We start from the raw sequence: 18327 nt of genomic DNA, 5'->3' as shown, positions 1-18327 counted from the left end.
GGTACAAATCCCCAACAAGCAGACAGAGGCTTTGGGTGACGACTGACCTTGGAGAGCCGGAGGGTTGCCTCGGACTAGCTCTGAAGGGGACTTTCTGTTCTTTTTTCGGCTAGTGGAGAAAGCTTCAGCCATTTTCAGTTCCCAGTGCTGTGACCCAGACAGGGGTATAGCACAGGCAGAGAGAGACCACTGAAATGCTAATGACCTCTCCCTAGAGGGTCTATCTTCTCTAAGAGGAAAGGGGTGGGGCCCAGCTCTACTACCTGCCTTTCATTCAGAACTAGGGGAAAAACAGCCACATTCCTTACATCAGTCAAGAATTACAGGCTAACAGGTGCTACTTGCTGGGCAGAAAAGCACAGGGACCTGAGGCATCACAGGGTGTACCAATTTTCTAAGACATACGCTCAGGGAAACCAGATACTGAATATTTCTTCCTTCTGGGACCTTAGCCCATTCTGGTCTGGGGAGGCCTGATTGGGGTAACCAAGGAAACCATGCCTAGACCACAGAAAACTACAACCTACATTAAGAAAAATGAGGTTATGGCCCGGTCAGGGGAACAAACTTGCACTTCAACTGTGATGCAGGAATTGAAACAACTAATAATAACTGAATTCAAAAAGTTTACGGAAGATATGGCAAAAGAGATGAACCATATAATGAAAACACAGGGCATACATAAGGTAGAAATTGAAAGTTCAAACAACCAACTGGAGGAATCTATGGAAATGAAAGGCACAACACAAGAGATGAAAGACACACTGGAAACATACAACAGCAGATCTCAAGAGGCAGAAGAAAACACCCAGGAACTGGAGAACAAGGCACCTGAAAGCCTACACACAAAAGAACAGATAGATCAAAGAATGGAAAAATACTAGTGATGTCTCCAGGAACTTAAAGACAAAACGAAAAGCAAGAATTTATGTGTCATGGGTGTCCCAGAAGGAGAAGAGAAGGGAAAAGGGGCAGAAACAATAATAGAGGAAATAATCAATGAAAATTTTCCATCTCTTATGACAGACATAAAATTATGGATCCAAGAAGCACAGCATACCCCAAACAGAATAGATCTGAATAGGCCTATGCCAAGACACTTAATAATCAGATTATCAAACATCAAAGATAAAGAGAGAATCCTGAAAACAGCAACAGAGAAGCCATCTATCACATACAAAGGAAGCTTGATAAGACTATGTGTGGATTTCTCAATAGAAACCATGGAGGCAAGAAGGAAGTGAGGTGATATATTTAAGACACTGAAAGAGAAAAACCACCAACCAAGAATCCTATACCCGGCAAAACTATCCTTCAGATATGAGGGAAAGCTTAAAATATTCTCTGACAAACAGAAAATGACAGAGTTTGTGAACAAGATACCTGCTCTACAGGAAACACTAAAGGAAGCACTGCAGACAGAAAGGAAAAGACAGGAGTGAGAGATTTGGAAAACAATTTTGGGAGATAGTGGCACAGCAATGTAAGTACACTGAACAAAGATGACTGTGAATATGGTTGAAAGAGGAAGGCTGGGACCATGTGGGACACTGGAACAAAAGACGAACAATAAAGACTGGGACTGTGTAACTCAGGGAAACCTAGGGTGCTCAATGATTGTAATAAAAGGTACAAATTTGTTTTTACATGAGGTAAAACAAATGAATGTCAACATTGCAAGGTGTTAAAAATAGGGTGAGATTGGGGGGAAAATACAATCAATGCAAACTAGAGGCTAGAATTAACAGAAACATTGCATTATGTTTCCTTTAATGTAACAAAGGCAATATACCAAAGCTAAATGCATATGGGGGGGTGGGGAATAGGGGAAGGGTATGGGACTCCTGGCATTGGTGATGTTGTCTGACTCTTTATTCTACTTTAGGCTAATGCTATCTTTCCTTTTGTCACCATCCAGCTATCAAGTATTTTGTTTTGTTTCTTGTTTGTTTTTCTCTTTCTCTTTTCTTTTTCTTTTGTCTCTCTGCCTTCTTTGCCTCTTCCTCTGTCTTTGTGGAAGAAATGGAGATGTCCTTATGTAGGAAAGTGGTGATGGTGCTCAATACATAAATACATGACTATATGGGGAACCAAAGATTGTTTACTTAGGACGGAATATATAGTGTGTGAACAAAACCATCTTAAAAGAAATGGGTTGATGAAGAAATCTTGAGGGCACTAAATTGAGTGAAATAAGACAGATACATAAAGGCAAATATTGCAGGGTCTCACTGATATGAACTAATTATAATATGTAAACTCATAGACATGAAATAAAAGTTACTAGGATGTAGAAATGAGGCTAAAGAATGGGGAGCAGTTGCTTATGGAATGTTCAAATAGGGTGAACGTAAATGTTTGGAAATGGTCAGGGGTGATGGTAGCATATTATGAGAATAACTAACAGTGCTGAAAGGTGTATGAAAGTGGTGGAAATGGTAAGCTCAGAGTCATGCATGTCACCAGAAGGAAAGTTGGAGATTAAAAGACAGGAATGTATAAAACAGTGACTCTTGTGGTGGACAATGTCTATGATTAACTATACAAATATTAGAAATCTCTCTCACGAACTAGAACAAATGTATGTCACTACAACTAGATGTTAATAATAGAGAGGCATATAGGGAAAAAATATATACCTATTGCAAACTATATACTACAGTTAGTAGTATTTTAACATTCTTTCATCAACAGTTACAAATGTACTACACCAAAACTATGAATCTTTAATGGAGGGGGGCATAGTTAGGGGTATGGGAGGATCTGAGTTTCCTTTTTTTTTGTCTTTATTTCTTTTCTGGAATAGTGAAAATGTTCTAAAAATTAAAAAAAAATTAATTGTGTTGATTGATGCACAGCTGTATGGTGGTGCTGTGGGCAATTGATTGTACACTTTGGATCTTTGGAGAGTTATATGATATCTGAACCATCTTAATTAAAAAAAAATGTAGCTTATGAGGGATGACGATGTGATTGGGAAAGCCATATGCACCACACTCCCCTTTGTCCAATGTGTGGATGGATGAGTAGAAAAATGGGGGCAAAACAAACAAACAAAAAAAGGTACCCAGTGTTCTTTTTTACTTTAATTGCTCTTTTTCACTTTAATTTTTATTCTTATTATTTTTGTGTGGATGGTAAAGAAAATGTTCAAAAATTAATTTTGGTGATGAATGCACAACTATATAATGGTACTGTGAACAACTGAATGTATGCTTTGTATGACGGCATGGCATGTGAATATATCTCAATAAAATTGAATTTTTTAAAAAAATGGGCCATAGCCTGCTCTCTCTAACTAAGCCACCTTTGCAGGTGATCTTACTGCCCTCCCCCGTACATGAGACCTGACTTCCAGAGGTATAAATCTCCCTGGCAATGAAGGATATGACTCCTGGGGATGAATCTTGACCCAGCATCATGGGATTGAGAACATCTTCTCGACCAAAAGGGGGATGCGAAATGAAACAAAATAAAGCTTCAGTGGCTGAGGGATTTCAAATGGAGTTGAGAGGTCACTATATAGATAACACTTTTTAGGTTTTAATGTATTCGAATAGCTAGAAGTAAATACCCAAAACTACCAAACTCCAACCCAGTAGCCTTGACTCTTGAAGACAATTGTATAACAATGTAGATTACAAGGAGTGACAGTGTAATCATGAAAACCTTCTGGATCACACTCCCTTTATCCACTGTACGGATAGATGAGTAGATAAATGGAGACAAAAAATAAATGAAAAATAGGGGGGGATGGGGGGATGGTTTGGGTGTTCTTTTTTATTTTTATTTTTTATTCTGATTCCGATTCTTTCAGGTATAAGGAAAATGTTCAAAAATAGATTGGGGTGATGAACACAACTATATGATGGTACTGTGAACAGTTTATTGTACACCATTGATGACTGTATGGTATCTGAATATATCTCAATAAAACTGAATTAAAAACAAACAAACAAACAAAATGGGCCATAGGCTTGAATAGATTATTTCTCCAATGAAGAAATACAAATGGCCAATAAGCACATGAAAGACTCCTGACATTATTAGCCATTAGGGAAATGAAAAGCAAAACCATAATGAAATACCACTTCAGATACACTAGGGTGGCTATTACTAAAAAGTAGGAAAATAACAAGTGTTGGTGAGGTTGTGGAGAAATTAGAACTCTCATTCAGTGCTGGTGGGAATATAAAATTGTACAGCCACTGTGGAAAACCAATTGTTCCTCAAAAAATTACACATAGAATTACCATATGACCCAACAATGCCACTCTTAGGTATATACCTCAAAAAATTGAAGGCAGGAAGTCAAACAGATACTCATACTCCAATGTTCATAACAGCATTATTCACAATAGCTAAAAGGTACAAACTACCCAGGTGTCTACCAACAGATGAATAAACAAAATGTAATATATTCATATAATGGAATATTACTCAGCCATGAAAAGGAATGACATTCTCATATATACTACAACATGGATGAACCTTGAAAACATTATGCTAAGTGACATAAGCCAGACATACAAGGACAAATACTGTATGATTCCATTTATATGAAACATCTAGAATAAGCAAATCCATAAAGACAAACTAGATTAGAAGTTATCAGGGTCTGGAGGGGGTTTGGGGAGAGATGGAAAGTTATTGCTTAATAGGTACAGAGTTCCTGTTTGGGGTAATGAAAAAGTTTTGGTAATGATGGATGGTAGTGATGGTAGCACAACTTTGTAAAGATAATTAGCCTATTGAATTGTACACTTAAAAAATGGTTAAAATGGAAAGTTTCTGTTATATATATTACCACAATAAAAAAATTGAAAAGCACAGTAATTGGGGGTAAAAAGACACTGTGACAGAGAAGGGGAGGCTCTGCAGAGCAGTCATGGCAAGCCTCTCTAAAAAGGTGACTTTGAAATGGACACCTAAATATAAGAAAGATACAGGTAGACAAAGAGTGGGGGGAGCAATCTGCATGAAAGCCTTAAGGTGGGAAGACACTGGAGTGACTATAGAACTAACGGGAGGCCAGAGTGGTTGGAGCAAAGTAAGAGAGGGGAAGCACTGCAGGAAACACAACACTAGCTCATGTGAATCATTGTAAGTTACGACAAAAAGTGTTGTTTTTATTCAAGGTGCAGTGGATAGCCACTGATTGATTTTAATGGGGGTTGGAGAGGGAGTGATATGATCTGATTTAAAACTTTTATTTTTACAAGTTTAACTCTAGCTTCCCTCTGGAGAACAATTTGGAAGGGACCAAGAGTAGAATAAGGAAGACCATATAAGAGACAATTTCAGAAAGCCACACCAGACACAATGGATATCTCAGACCAGGGATAGATAGAGAAGACAGGCAAATTACAGGTATATTTTGGAACTGGAAATGAAATAGACTGCTCATAATTTGGGTATGACATGTGATGAATAAAATCAAGGATAACTCCTAGGAGTATTGGCTTGCATATATGGCTAAGGGGGGATACCAGTCATTGAAATAAAAAAGAATGGGAGAACCTAAGATGGCAGCTAGGAGAGACAGGGCAAAAAAACACCCCTGTGAAAAATACTAGATAAAAAGCCAGAAAGTGACCCAGAACACCAGTTCTAGCGATGCAGCAGCTAAATCCACAGGGACCGTGTGCTTGGTGAAATCAGGAGTCTGTGTTCTGAAATGAGTGAGTAAGCAGCTGAATATCTGGCAGCCATGCTGCAGTGTGGGGAACCGGGGGTTGGCATTTGGAGGGGGACTAGCTCTTTTTTAAAAAAAACCCAAAGCGGCTGCACTTAACGGCAGCGAGAACTGCACAGTAAAGCGGGGCAGGAACAGGCTGTGCGAACGCCTCAATATCTGGCATAGAAGACAGCCTTTTGCGCACCCACTGCTAATTGTCTCAGAGCAAGGAAGGCAGAGATTAGCCAAAAGGGGAAAAAACCACACCCCTTGCAGCCATCTTCCTGCTCGGGGCCACAGCTCAGAGCCGCGCCAAGAAACCCAGTGTGACAGGGGGTGTTTCCAGCAGCACACGCACACACCACTATATCAGGCATGGACAATAGCCTTTCGTGCACCCACGGCTAACTGTCCCAGAGCTGGGAAGGCAGAGCTGTACTTAAAGAGGGAAATTAACATGCCCCATACAGCCATCCTTACAGCAGGCTGGGAATGCACCTACAAGACCTGGTGGCCCAGAACTTCCCTTGAGGGATGGCGTGCACTTGTGACATAGCACAACCTTCCCTCAGCAGAGGCCCTAGAAGGGCATGGCTTGGAAGAGGGACCCACTTGGAAATCCCAGGGACCATACGGCAATACCAAAGACTTGTGGGTCAATGGCAGAGACAATCTGTGACGAGACTGAAATGAAGGTTTAGACTCTTGCAACAGCCTTAAATCTCCAGGAACACCTGTGAGGTTTGATTATTAAAGCTGCCCTCCCTCCCTAACCACTCAGACACACACCTCACATTCAGGGCGGACAGCACCAACAACACACCCAAACTTGGTGCATCAATTGGACTCCACAAAAATCAGACCCCCACACACCACAATGACAAAGTTGGGGAGAACTGACTTGAGGGGAATAGGTGACTCGCGGATGCCACCTGCTGGTTAGGTAGAGAAAGTGTATGCCACCAAGCTGTACATCTGACAAATTAGAGATTCATCACTGAATAATCCTACATATCCTAAAAGGACCCTATCAAGTAAAGCAAATGTCAAGAAGCCAAAAACAACAGAAAATTTTAAAGCATATGATAAAAACAGACGATATGGATAACCCAAACCCAAACACCCAAATCAAAAGATGAGAGGAGACACAGTACTTGGAGTAATTAATCAAAGAACTAAAGACAAACAATGAGAGCATGGCACAGGATATAAAGGACATGAAGAAGACCCTAGAAGAGCATAAAGAAGAAATTGCAAGAGTAAATAAAAAAATAGATGATCTTACGGAAATAAAAGAAACTGTTGACCAAATTAAAAAGATTCTGGATACTCATAGTACAAGACTAGTGGAAGCTGAACAACAAATCAGTGACCTCGAGGACCACAGAATGGAAAATGAAAGAACAAAATAAAGAATGGGGAAAAAAATCAAAAACATCAAAATGGACCTCAGGGATATGATAGATAAAATAAAACATCCAAATATAAGACTCATTGGTGTCCCAAAAGGGGAAGAGAAGGGTAAAGGTATACAAAGAGTATTCAAAGAAATTGTTGGTGAAACTTCCCAAACCTTCTAAACAATATAAATCACAAAGCATAAATGCCCAGCAAACTCCAAATAGAATAAATCCAAAAAACCCACTCCAAAACATTCTGATCAGACTGTCAAATACTGAAGAGAAGGAGCAAGTTCTGAAAGCAGCAAGAGAAAAGCAATTCACCACATACAAAGGAAACAACATAAGACTAAGTAATGACTACTCAGCGGCCACCATGGAGGCAAGAAGGCAGTGGCATGACATATTTAAAATTCTGAGAGACAAATTTCCAACCAAGAATACTTTATACAGCAAAGCTTTCCTTCAAATCTGAGGGAGAGCTTAAATTTTTCACAGACAAACAAATGCTGAGATTTTGCTAATAAAAGTCCTACCCTACTTCAGATACTAAAGAGAGCCCTACTGATAGAGAAACAAAGAAAGGAGAGAGAGAGATAGAAAGGTTCTAAAGAGATTCAATACTGCTGCATTAAAGGACATTAAGAGAGAGAGGGAAAAAATGTATCTGACAAACATAAACCAAAGGATAAGATGGCTGATTCAAGAAATGCTTTCACAGTAATAACACTGAATGTAAATGGATTAAACTCCTCAATAAAACGATATAGATTGGCAGAATGGATCAAAAAATATGAACCATCAATATGCTGTATACAAGAGACTCATCTCAGACACAGGGACACAAAGAAATTGAAAGTGAAAGGATGGAAAAAATATTTCATGCAAGCTACAGCCAAAAGAAAGCAGGAGTAGCAATATTAATCTCAGATAAAATAGACTTTAAATGCAAGGATGTTAGGAGAGACAAAGAAGGCCACTACATACTAATAAAAGGGGAAATTCAACAAGAAGAAATAACAATCATAAATTTTTATGCACCCAATCATGGTGCCACAAAATACATGAGACAAACACTGGCAAAAATAAAGGATGCAATGCATGTTTCCACAATATTGTGGGAGACTTCAACACATCACTCTCTCCTATAGATGGATCCACCAGACAGAAGACCAATAAGGAAACTGAAAACCTAAACAATCTGATAAATGAATTTGATTTAACAGACATATATAGAACATCACATCCCAAATCACCAGGATACACATTCTTCTCTAGTGACCACGGAACTTTCTCCAGAATAGACCCTATGCTGGGAAATAAAACAAGCCTCAATAAATATAAAAAAATTGAAATTATTCAAAGTACATTCTCTGACCACAATGGAATACAATTAGAAGTCAATAACCATCAGAGATTTAGAAAATTCACAAACACCTGGAGGTTAAACAACACACTCCTAAAATAAATGGTTTATAATGTAAATGTAGGGGAACTAGCAATAGAGAGCAATTAATGAAGGGGGAACGATAACCCAATAAGAACAGATAAGCTATCGTGGGTAAATTTAACATTCTGGGAATGCCCAGGAATGACTATGGTTTGTTAACTTCTGATGGGTATGGTACGAACAAGTTCACAGAAATGTTGCTATATTAGGTTATTTTCTTGGGGTAGAGTAGGGACATGTTGGAAGTAAAGTAGTTATTTTAGGTTAGTTGTCTTTTTCTTACTCCCTTGTTATGGTGTGTTTGAAATGTTTTTTTATTGTATATCTTTTTAAAAAAATTTTTTTTGTATAGTTAATTTAAAAAAAAGTTAATCAAGAGTTAATGACAATCAATGCAATATATGATACTGGAGTGGATCTAAGAATGGAGGAGAAAAGCTCAAAGGGGGCATAAGGAAAAACTGGAATATAGTATTTAAGCTTTATATCCATATTAATTTTCTTGAATTAACTGCAGTTAATTTTAAGTTAATGACATAAGTGAATATCCTTGTTCGTAGGAAATATACATGGAAGTGTTATGAGTTCAAGGAGTATGATATATGCAACCTGCTCTCAAGATGATAAATGGATAGATAGATAATTGATAGAAAGATAATAGATACAGTTAAAAGAAAGGGGGGAGGGAGGGAGAGAGGAAGGAAGGAAGGAAAGACAAACAAAGGTACTGCAAAGGTAGCAAAATATAAAATTGGTAGATATGGATATCTGGGGGTGGGGGGTGTTGGAGATCTCTGTATGGAGTTTGTGCTGTATTTGCAACTGTCCTATATGTTTGAAATTATTTCAAAATAAAAAAAAAAGAATGATACATAAGGACTCTTCCTCCAGGTACCTTCTAGATTTGTGAACAGTGTACTTTTATTATTATTATCATAACACTTGGTGTATTTTTTGGGGGGATGACCAGTAGAAACATGACGGTCAGCTTTTACAAATAGGCTCTGAAATTCAAAGCACTGTAGTGGCAATTGGTTAATAATTGACCATGTAACTAAGAAACAAGCTTCTCTCTTGCAATAGTCCGGATAAAGATTGAGGCAGTATGTGGGGCGGATAGAGGGAGAATATAGGTGGAAAAAAGAGCAAGGAGCAGACAGCTTGGCAAGAAAAGAATGAGCCCAGAAAAACTAAGAATTGACCAGAAGAGTAGGGGTCAATTTAGATTTTGGGAGGGTAGAAAGCCAACTATATATGTCCTTGAAAATTGTAGTGCAGTACAAGCTGGGTTATCACTTGGCATTCTGGAAAATAATCCACTTTGATTTAAGCCTTTTTGAAAAGTCTATGATAGCCTCACTTTAGAGCTGATTAAGCCAAGTATATTTTGGCTTAATCAGCTTTGGTACTTTAAGATTAGGTCCCACTTTTGAAAGTACTATATGTGTGTGTGTGTATATATATATATATAAAATGCTTTTTTTACCCCTCACTGAACACAATGTCTCCTACCTAAAGTTGTACTGGTGGTGATGAAACCGGGGAATTGTGATATTAGCCAAATGGTACCCAGTAGGTGGGAATAAAACAACTCAAGATTTAAGTAGAGTAAAACAGATAATGTTACCATGTGCTAACGTTGCACGCTATTATAAAATCTTTGGAAATGCAAAACATGTATTAGGGTGCATTGACACATTTCTTTGGGAAAGATCTTTGTTAAATACAAAGGTTCTATAGTTTGTATTTAAAGTGAAAGCATTTAAAATATAGGCTTACCTGACAGTAGCATTGTTTTTCTATTAATAGATAATTAGAACTTATGTTCACGTTTAACTTAGGTAAAGCATGTAAAACTTATTACAGTATGCCTAGTATGCAGTCAGTAAATATTTGATTCTTCTAATCCCTCAGCAAATTTGATATTTTTACCACCTTCCTGCCTTTGTGACCTCACCTATGGACCAGTGTTAATGAAATGTTATTGCAGAAGAGATTTTGAGAAAATTGGCATATCATACAGCTATCATACACATTTTTTTTTCTTGTAACATAAAAAAATGCAGTTTATTATTGCTTGTGCCTCAACTGTTTAAGTGAATATTAAAGGGCTTGGAGAAAAAAAAAAAGGATGATATAAATAGGTGGGGGAAGGTGGTGGGTGGAGAAATCAGGATTGAGACATGGTACTTTGGAGATTCATGCAAACCAGTGGCTATACAAGAAAGAAGTTTGGGCTGAAAATACAAATTGAAGACATCAGCAAAGAGATGGTATTTAGAGTCAAGGGAATGAATAAGATCATCAAGGCAGAAAATTTAGAAGAATAAGAGAAGTAGATTCAATACTGAGCCCCGGAGGACTTATCAGTGAAAGACTGCATTAGAAGAGAAGGAGAAACCTGCAAATGAAACTGAAAAGAAATGGTCAAAGGGAAAAGGGAAAAGAGGAAAGCAAGTGTGCCATCCTGTCATATATTGACATCTTGGCACCAAAACCAAGAAAGAAAAGGGTTTTAAGAAGGGAATGGTCAAGTGTGCTGAGTGTCCCAAGAAGGTGAGCAGGTTGAAGGCAGAGGGTATAGATGAATTTGGCTTCGAAGTTGTTGGACTTGACAAGAACTATCTAAAACGCATCTCAAAATTAACATGTGCAAAATCGAACTTCTCTTCTTCCCCTGAAAACCTGCTCCTCTTGCCATTTCCCTTGCCTCTGGAAAGGTAATTACATTCTACCAGTTCGTCAGACCAAAAATCTTGGTGTCACCCTTGACTCCTCTCTTTCTTTAAACTCCTACCTCTAACCCACCAGCCAATCTTGTTGGCTCTAACTTCAAAATATATCCATAATTTGATTATTGCTCATCACTTCCATAGCTTTCATGCTGGTACATCTCTCACTTGGATTATAATAAGAGTCCCCTAACTAATCTCCCCAATTCCACCTCTCCCTCCCTACAGGTATATTTTCAACACAGCAGTTAGATCCTTTCAAAATGTAGGCTGACCATGTCATTCTGTCCAAACCCTCTAATGGCTTCAGGTATCACTCTGAGGAAAAGCCAAAGATCTGATAGGCCTATAAGACCCTGCATGGTCTGACCTCATACACCCAACATTCTGCCTCTCCTTCTGACCATTACCCCAATCTCATTTCCTACCACTTTTGAGTCTTTGGCTTCAGCTACACTAGCCTCCTGGCTCTTCTTCAATCAGCTCCCATCTTATGACTTTGGCACTTGCTGTTCCTTCTTCCTGAAATGGTCTTTCTCCATATATCACACAACTTACTCTAACAACTCTTTCAGTCCCCAACCCCTATTTTAAGTTGTTTTTCTAGCTCCCTTCCCTGCTTTATTTTTTTATACCATTTGTAACCACCTGATGTATATGCTTTCCTTATTTGTTTATTTCAGGACTATATCCCGTCTGCCCTGCCACTCTTTGAGGTTCATGTTTAGTTCCACAGTATCTAAAGTGGTGCTTGGCACTCACTAAATATTTACTGAGGTGAGGAATGAGTGATGGGAACAGTTGACTACAATGACTAGGAGAGAATATGAGTTGAGAAAGAACAATCAGCATGTGTAGAATGGTTGCTGTGAAGGGGAGCAGAAAAATAGTAGAGTAACTAGAAGTGATGTAGGATCAAAGGAAGGAATTCTTTTTTAATGAGATATGTGACCTCAGTAATACCTCAAGGCAGTTTATACTAATGATATATCAAATACTAAGAGGCTAATTTATAATCCTATTTTTGAGTGCTAACATACATTCAATAATGGGATTAATAAAATCTGTGGCTCAAACAATTAACTGAACAAGATTAGACAAATAATAAAGATAATTTATTGTCTTTTATATACCATGTGTTAGAGCTGGGATTATAGCAATAAAGGAACTGAAGAGTCCAGGAATTCTCATCCACAGTGATGATGATGATGATTCATTTAGAAATGATTTCACCATAGTGTAGTCATACATGCTGAAAGTTTAGCTTTGCTTCTCTAGACTGGAATGTTACCTACTTCCAGGTGAATAAATTTAAATCCTACCCTCAAAGTAAATGGAAGTTTAGAGAAGTTAAATAACTTGCTCAAGGTCACACCACTAATAAACAATGGAGCCGGCATTCATATCCAGGTATCTTTGAGAATCAAGTCTGAGCTCATACTTGCCAGGCTCAATTTGATTAAAGTTTACACCGAAATACATGTACTATGTGTATTTTTCTATAAAAATTGGAACATAATTTTCTAACTTGGATTTTATAATAAAAAGAAGGGGTTTATTTGCATAAATGTCCAGGAATTAGCATGTGTGAATATCTGACATGGACAGTGCAAACATGAATAAACTGACACCATATTATACTCACATGAGTATGTATCAGATGACCCAACAAGTTAAATGTCAAGGTTCTGGACTGGGAAAATTCCAGACTTCTTATTTTTCTTCCCAGTGTACTTGGAGTATTTTCTCTGTGTTAGCTTGCGTTCAAGATGTAGTAGGAAGAATTCTATGACCCCAGGATTCCTACCTGCTAGTGTATAAACCCTCCATAATCCTTTTCTTTTGAATATGGGTGGGACCTGTGAATATAATGGGATATCACTCCCTTGATACACGACAAAGGTGATAGGATAGTCACTCCTATGATTATTTGAGACACCATCTTAGCAGACTGAAGGGATATTCTCCCTCTGGCTTTGTAGAAGTAAGTTTCCATTGCTGACAGTCATCAAGCAAAAGGGCTTGGAAGAAGCCCCGCAGCTTCAGCTGAGGTTGCAGTTTGATTTCAGCCTGGTGAGAGACTGAGCAGAGAACCCAGCTAATCTGTCCTGGGACTCGCTGACCCATGAAACTGTGAGATAATAAACAGGTATGGTTTTAAGCTGCTAAGTTCGTGCTGATTTTTTTCAGAGCAATAGAAAACCAGAATATAAGCCAGTGTTCATCCCTTACAAAAAGGAGTCCTAAAATTGCTATGACCTCATATTACCCCGAGGGTATTAACAGAAATAGAGTTTTTAACTCTGGCTTGTCCTAATCCTTGTTCTTTCAATCCTCCATGCCTTTCTCTTGCTGTTCCCTAGAATGCCTGGCTGTCCCTCATGAATTTCTAATCAATCTTCAAAACCTAGGTGAAATGTTGCTTCTTCAAAGTAGCATTTTCTTATAGCAATCCTCATCCACCCCCAAGCAGAATAAATTACTCCTATTCCTTGCCACCTTGGCAGCAGCTCATTTTTACATCTACCAAAGACTTGCCACGATCTATAGTAATAAGTTTTTTATATGCCTACCTCCACCCGGACAATGAATCTTTCAGGGCAGAACTGCCCTTTCTCCTCACAGTGCCTGGCATAAACTGGGTGCTGAACAGTTGGATACTGAGTGAATCAAATGAGGCTTTTAATACACAGGCTTCTGACATCCAGAGAGTTGCTGTTTCTTTTCCAGAGCAGATGATTATGCCTCCAGGTACTAAGGGAAACTCCGAAAGCCTTCTCCATGACAACAGCTTGTGTGACTAACCAAGCACTTCCTGCGTTAAAAGGGCAGATGTTCACTGTATCGAAAGAGCTGGCCTGAAATGGATACGTATGCTTGAAGTAACAGGTAGCAGGTGCTGGGAAGGACTTAGGTTCTCCCCTCAAAGAGGTAGCAGTGAAGCCCTCTCTGATGTGATGATTCAAGCCCTATGCTAAGTTTGCATGCTTGCTAATTCAAATCATCTCTTTGAATCCACTCCTGAAATTAAATGTCAACCTGAACACAAAACAATCCTACAGTTAGTTTTATTCAGTGGCTTAAAAAGCTGGGTAACAAAACAGAAGTGTGAAACATATATCAACAATACCCATGGCATTCACAGGACCCCAGGGCAGGTAACAATTTTAGGAGATCAGACTCTAGCAAAATTATGCATAATCAACACACAGGGAATGGCATTTAGCTGGGTGTGTGTTTTGAGGAAACTCCGGAAGAGAATTCACATTTTTCCTTAGAACCCACTCCCATGGGCAAACATATGAACTGTAAAGAAATTCTCCCTTGCATTGAACCTATATTAATCATGCTACTGCTTTAGGGCTCCACCTCAGTGCAGGAGATCATTCCTAATCAGAGAGGGTACAAAGCAAGGCATAGAAATAAGGCTCACAGAAGCTGGATTCGGTTTCTCTTTATCAATAAATCATTCAACAACAACAAGGTACTGTTTTCTAATGAAACTATTATAACCACATTGTCAGAAACTTAGAATATTGGGGAGAAAAATGGTCTTGCCACCATAAAACAATTTAACATATTAACATCTATTATATTTTAAATTATTTTCTAAAATTTTGGCATAGTTAAAAACCTTAATGTACCTATTCTGGCTCCTCTTGAGTGTATCTGGAGTCATTCCTAAGAATCAAATCAGATCCTGTAGGTCCTACATTTTGAGGATCTTTAACAGGTAGAGGCTGGCAGTGGCCAGGGGACACAATTGGGGCCTGGGTTCCTATCTTTCTTTAGGGACAGTACTAATTCCTCCATCATTCACTCCACAAATATCATTTGAGGATGAACTGTGTACTAGACTTGGTGCTAGGTGCTGGGGCTACAACTGTGAATTAGACAGATAAGGTCCCTGCCCTCATAGGACTTATATTCTCATGTGGGTGTATTTGTATACACTGTATAGAAAAAGAAGAAAGGGAAAATATAGAGACAAGACAATGTAGTCTTTTAAAAAGGTATTAACTATCCTAGATAACTAGAATGGTTAGGTATCTAGCTGGGGCTGGGAGAAGGGGGAATTGGGAGTTAGTGCTTAATGGGTACAGAGTTTCTGTTTGGGATGATGAAAATGTTCTGGAAATAGAGGTGAAGATTATACAACATTGTCAATACACTCAATGTCACTGAATTGTACACTTAAAATGGCTGAAATGGTTTGGTTATGTATATTTTCCCCCCAAAAAAGGAAGTATAAAAAAGTATTAACTACTTTAAATGATAATGGAAACGTCAAACTGGCAGAACTCAGTAAATACCTTCGATGTTCTGTGGGCCCACAAGATTCATGGCCTGGTGAGCTGGATATTCTACTCGTGGCCTGGCAATGCCCAACTGCTCCATAACACCATGGAGTAGCCTCTGGATGTCTGTTTCTGAGACCCTGTCAGAACTCCGAGGGCTATAAGCAGATGTTGAAGTCCATCCAAATGCCAACCAAAACACCAGGCCACAGAGCATGGCAGAGGCCATCCCAGAGACCATTTTTAACCTGCAGAAAAAAGACCAAACATATATCATCAACTGGCCACAGTTAGAATTGTGATGACGCAATTATGCCACCACTGTGGGGAGTGGTTCAAGGACCATCCAAAAAGGGACTGCAATGAAGAAAAACTTAGAGGTCTGCTTTTGTCTTATATGTCTCCTCCAGGCAGGACATCTGCTGTGGTAAGGTATTAAAGAAACAAGACAGCCCAAGATATCCAATTCTCTCTGTACCTGCACTCTTGGGAAGGCTGGGCTGGAATGGCTGTTCTCTTTTTTATCTTTCTTGCATCTTCCTGAAAGCCCTGCAATACCTCTAACCCTAACCACAACACTCTCCTCCTCTCTTCCTAACAAAAAAGAACACATGTTGCTTCAATTTTGAGAGACGGGGGAGTGACATCTGGAGTTTTCCCAGTCTCAGGGGAGAAAAGACTAACAGAAATCAGTTTTGTAACCATTCTTTACCATTTATAAAACATTTGTCTTATAATGTGCCTCTTTACCATTTATAAAACATAAATGGTAAAGGGGTACAGAAAGGTTAGAGAGTGGTAGAAGGGAACATTTTAACTTATCAAACATCTGTTATATGTTTGAGATCTTGAGAGGAATGAAAATGCACACAGCACAGGCCCACCCCTGCAACCTGGTAGGGGAGATAGGTGTGCTTGCTCTGCCACATACTAGCTGAGTGGTCTTGGGCAAGTGCCTCAGTTTCCTCTTCTGCAAAAAAGATAATAAGAGCATCTACCTCATTGTGAAGATAAGTGTGCAAATACACGTAAGAAGATTATGAACAATGTCAGACACTGAGTGAGCCCCTTATTATTGTTGCTATTATTATGTTGGCAATATCACCTTAGGTTGACCTGTTTCTCTTTACAGTTCTGGATGTTAGAATTTGGGGAGGGGGGTGGTGATGACAGGCAAGGCAGAGCAGGTGAGAGAAGAAAACTAGTCTCAGGAGTCAACTGTCCTAAATTTCTTCTATAGATATGCCTGCAGAACAAGGGAACAAATTGTTCACACAGCTTCCCTTTGCAGCTGCCTAACCTGTTTAGGATGGATGTTTCAGGCAGCAGCCCTGCAAACCCTCCCTTTGACACCCCCTTCTTTGGAGGGGAGGGGTTGAGGAGAAAATCGGTATGTTTTCTTTCCTGAAACTGAAATTGGTATTCCCAATTTCTTCTTCTGTAAAGGGAAGCCTTTTTCTAGCCACCCCAAATCTGAAATCTTGCTCCCCAAAGAGCTGACAACAGCTCTTGGTTGCATTAGCAAAGCCTGCAATTCTGACGGAAAAAGCCGGAGGCAGACAACAGCCTCTCCATCCATCTCCATCTTTCCCTTGTCTGCTCTGAGTGCAGTAAGTCAGCCTGTTTCATTTCCACTTCGAGCCTACACCATTCTGATTTGATGAGCTACCCAATCTCCTCTACTTGGTACTGGTACTGCTTTCCCTTTATTTATAGCCGATCCCCCTAATTTCCCCATCCATCTTCGTCTGACTCCAGCCTCCAGCTCGAGCATTTCAGCAGGACGCCCTCCCCCAACCTCGAGCCCCAAAAGGACCCGCATGTCTGGATTCCGAGGCAAGAGGCCGAGCGGGCATCAGCGCGGTACTCACCTACTGGCAGCCTGAGGAGCCTGCCGCGGTCTGGGCCTGCAGCAGGGTGGGATCCGGCGCCCAGCGGCTCCTGCGTCACCTCCCTCCGCATCTTAACTCCGCCCCGGCCCCGTCTCCAGCAGGTGGAGGCCGCCTAGCCAAGTCTCCACCAACCGCATCCCGGGATACGTGTGCCTCTTAACAGTCACACAGCGCCTCACTCCACACATTCTGCCCACAAACGTCTTGATTGTCAACCCTCTTCCTCCATCGACCCTCATGGAGGTAATTCACCTCCTTTCTCAAGCAATTATCTAAACAGACTATGCCAGATCTCCACGTCTGTCCCGTCTCCTGCAGCACACCTTCAATTTTTCCACCCCCTGAAACAGCTTAAAGAAGTCTTTTGAAGAGGTAAGAGACAGTGGCAAGGGTTGCAGACAAGAGATGAAGAGGTCTTAAGAACTTCCAATGGTGGCAACGATAAGGCATATATTGCTTTCAGGACCCCTTTCATTGAGCAGGAATTCTATGGAAATATTTAATACAGGATACTAGAAACTTCTGTTAAGTGATACACCAAGGAACACTTGAAAACCTCGAGGCCTATTAGCCCTGAGTGTTATATTTAAACCATCTAAGTAAAATTCCAACTTTGGCCTAAAGAGAAGCCATGCCAATGGCGCTCATGACTACCAGCACAGTGCATAAATATATCCAGGTAGACCCAGGATTTTCTGTTAAATTAATAAAGGCTTATAGAGTACCTACTGTGTGCGATCTTGAACATTTGAAATTTGTTCAAATAGTAAAATTAAATTGTAAAGCCATACAATATAATATAGTAAATATAGTACTCTAAATTTCTTTATTCAAGGACCAGGGATGAGTCAAGTACCTGGGGGTCTGAGGATAACCAA

The 18327-nt window shown here is 39.6% G+C and overlaps 1 protein-coding gene across 4 annotated transcripts in view; it reads right to left on the bottom strand.

Moving 5' to 3' along the window:
* Positions 1-17580, bottom strand: part of SCG5 (secretogranin V) — a 90297-nt gene extending 72717 nt beyond the window's left edge. For 2 of the 4 annotated variants that reach the window (XM_037834369.1, XM_037834368.1), the window contains exons 1-2: positions 17429-17580; positions 15573-15805 (exon numbers count right to left, since the gene is read on the bottom strand). In XM_037834369.1, the coding sequence (XP_037690297.1) occupies positions 15573-15798 (226 nt within the window). In that variant the 5' untranslated portion in view covers positions 15799-15805; positions 17429-17580. The remainder of the gene's footprint in view (positions 1-15572; positions 15806-17428) is intronic. The other 2 variants (XM_037834366.1, XM_037834367.1) reach the window with 1 other exon arrangement.
* Positions 17581-18327: the final 747 nt, after the last annotated feature.

The sequence above is a fragment of the Choloepus didactylus genome, chromosome 4, assembly GCF_015220235.1.
Source record: "Choloepus didactylus isolate mChoDid1 chromosome 4, mChoDid1.pri, whole genome shotgun sequence".
Lineage (NCBI taxonomy): Eukaryota > Metazoa > Chordata > Mammalia > Pilosa > Megalonychidae > Choloepus > Choloepus didactylus.
This window is presented reverse-complemented; position numbering and strand designations above follow the sequence as displayed.